At 35.6% G+C, this 1,986-nt stretch overlaps 1 protein-coding gene across 1 annotated transcript in view; it reads left to right on the top strand.

The window, feature by feature from the left end:
* LOC125032625 overlaps positions 1-907 on the top strand; it is a 22,404-nt gene extending 21,497 nt beyond the window's left edge. Inside the window, exon 12 of the mRNA XM_047623894.1 lies at positions 1-907. This exon is cut by the window's left edge and continues 1,235 nt beyond it. Coding sequence (XP_047479850.1) covers positions 1-681 — 681 coding nt within the window. The 3' untranslated portion in view covers positions 682-907.
* The last annotated feature ends 1,079 nt before the right edge of the window (positions 908-1,986 follow it).

Below are 1,986 nucleotides of genomic sequence, written 5' to 3' on the forward strand. Positions count from 1 at the left end.
AGGCGTGAAATAAGGAGGCGTCCTCTAGAACATCTACACGATACTTCACATCGATCTTTGTCCCCAGTAGATATTCTAAATCAATCTTTGTTACCAAGAGATTGGGTAGATATGCAACCCAAGGAACGCATGCGCCTTGTGGATTTAGACCCAAAATCTAAAGAGTATGGAAATGTCATTACCCTCTTGAAAGACGACACTTACAAGGCTAAAGTAAAAAAAATTCAGCGACATCAAAATCCATACTTATGGAAGGCTTTTCAAAATAAGAAAGAGGAAATGATCAGGCAGTATGGAGATGAAGCCAGTGTGAAAATGACAGACCTGTTTCATGGCACTAAGCCTGACAGCGTGAGCGCTATCTGCAAAGAAAACTTTGACTTCCGACTGCATGGCGAAACTACAGGGCACATCTGGGGAAAAGGTTCATATTTTGGCAATGATATTGCCTATTGCTACCTTTATTGTAGGCCTGACTCAAACGGATTGAGATACTTATTCGTTGCTAAGGTTCTAGTAGGAGCCGTAGCACTTGGTGATAAAGAATTAATAAGGCCTCCTTTGAACGCAGCAACAGGTGATCTCTTTGACACAACTGTGGATAATGAGACACAACCAACCATATTTGTAAAGTATGATAAGCAGGAATACTATCCACATTATATTATAACAATGGCATAGATTACTGCATTTGTTAAAATTTGTACAGACAGTATAAGATTACATAGTTATCCAAATGTGCATTGCAGACAAGATAATGGAATATAAACGCCTGACAAAAATTACAGAAAGGGTAATAAAGATAATGAAATTATATTTGTTTGCATATCTGCATCTATCTGTCTGTATATGTATAGATATACATACTGAGTATTTATTAATTTATATATAGGCTGAAACAATGACAGACCCTCTGTGTGTGTGTGTGTGTGTGTTTGAGTGTGTGTGTGTGTGTGTGTGTGTGTGTGTGTGTGTGTGTATGTGTGTGTCTGTGTGTGTATGTGTGAGTGTGTGTACATATTTATTTTTTTCTTATAAACATTAAGTATTAAATGTTGGAGAGAGAAAAAAAAAATTCCCATATTTTTGGGGATATTGATTCCAGAAATGTGTGATATTACTACATATACAATAAAAATGAACTTTCTAGCTCGATTTTTATAGTACTCCGCATCGGTAACTGGACAGGTAATAGATTAAAGTTCAATCATTCTAAATTTATGTAAGGTAAGAAAAAAACACAATTGTCGAAGGACTAGTTTGCAAGATTTTTTTTAAGTGATACAGAATATAGAAATCCAAAAATGAAATGTACTTCTCTGTAAAACAATACTATAAGCACTTTGACAGAGGAGGCCTTGTGCAATATTACCAGCGAGTCACGCTCTCTGTATCCAGGAAGGGCATATCCAGGCCTCCAAAAGTATTCCATGACAAATGATATACGGAAATATCTCAGATCATGTTTTGTTTACAGAATGTGTTTTAATTTGTCAAAAGAATATTATGGAAATGTATATTTATATTTATATAAGTTTACTTCTTGTGTATGTATAATTGAATATGAAGGCGAAAACTAATGTATCCCTTTAAATATAATTAATATAAATTAATAAAAAGTAAAATATTCAAAACATTTAAAGAAGTGTGACTTTCGAAATCGATGTCGATAGACGAAGGAAAAAGTAAGATGGGAGGCGCATTTTCAACTGATTTCGGTAATTCTCCAGTTATTGATAACTAAGAACTGTATATGCTGCTACTTCCTAATGCAATCTCAGTAAAATAGTGGTTAATAATTAAATATAATTCAAATTACAATCAGATTCGTCAACTTAAGCACGATTCCTAGGAATGACGGTGGAGTCGAACCTTTGGCAACAGCGTAGGAACACTGGCATCGTTGCTGTCCCGACCGGCCCGGGGAAGTGTCGCGAATGAGATTAGCGACACTTCATAGTGTCCTAAGACAGTTTTCTGATGGCG

This window comes from Penaeus chinensis, chromosome 14, assembly GCF_019202785.1.
Source record: "Penaeus chinensis breed Huanghai No. 1 chromosome 14, ASM1920278v2, whole genome shotgun sequence".
In the NCBI taxonomy this organism is placed as follows: Eukaryota; Metazoa; Arthropoda; class Malacostraca; order Decapoda; family Penaeidae; genus Penaeus; species Penaeus chinensis.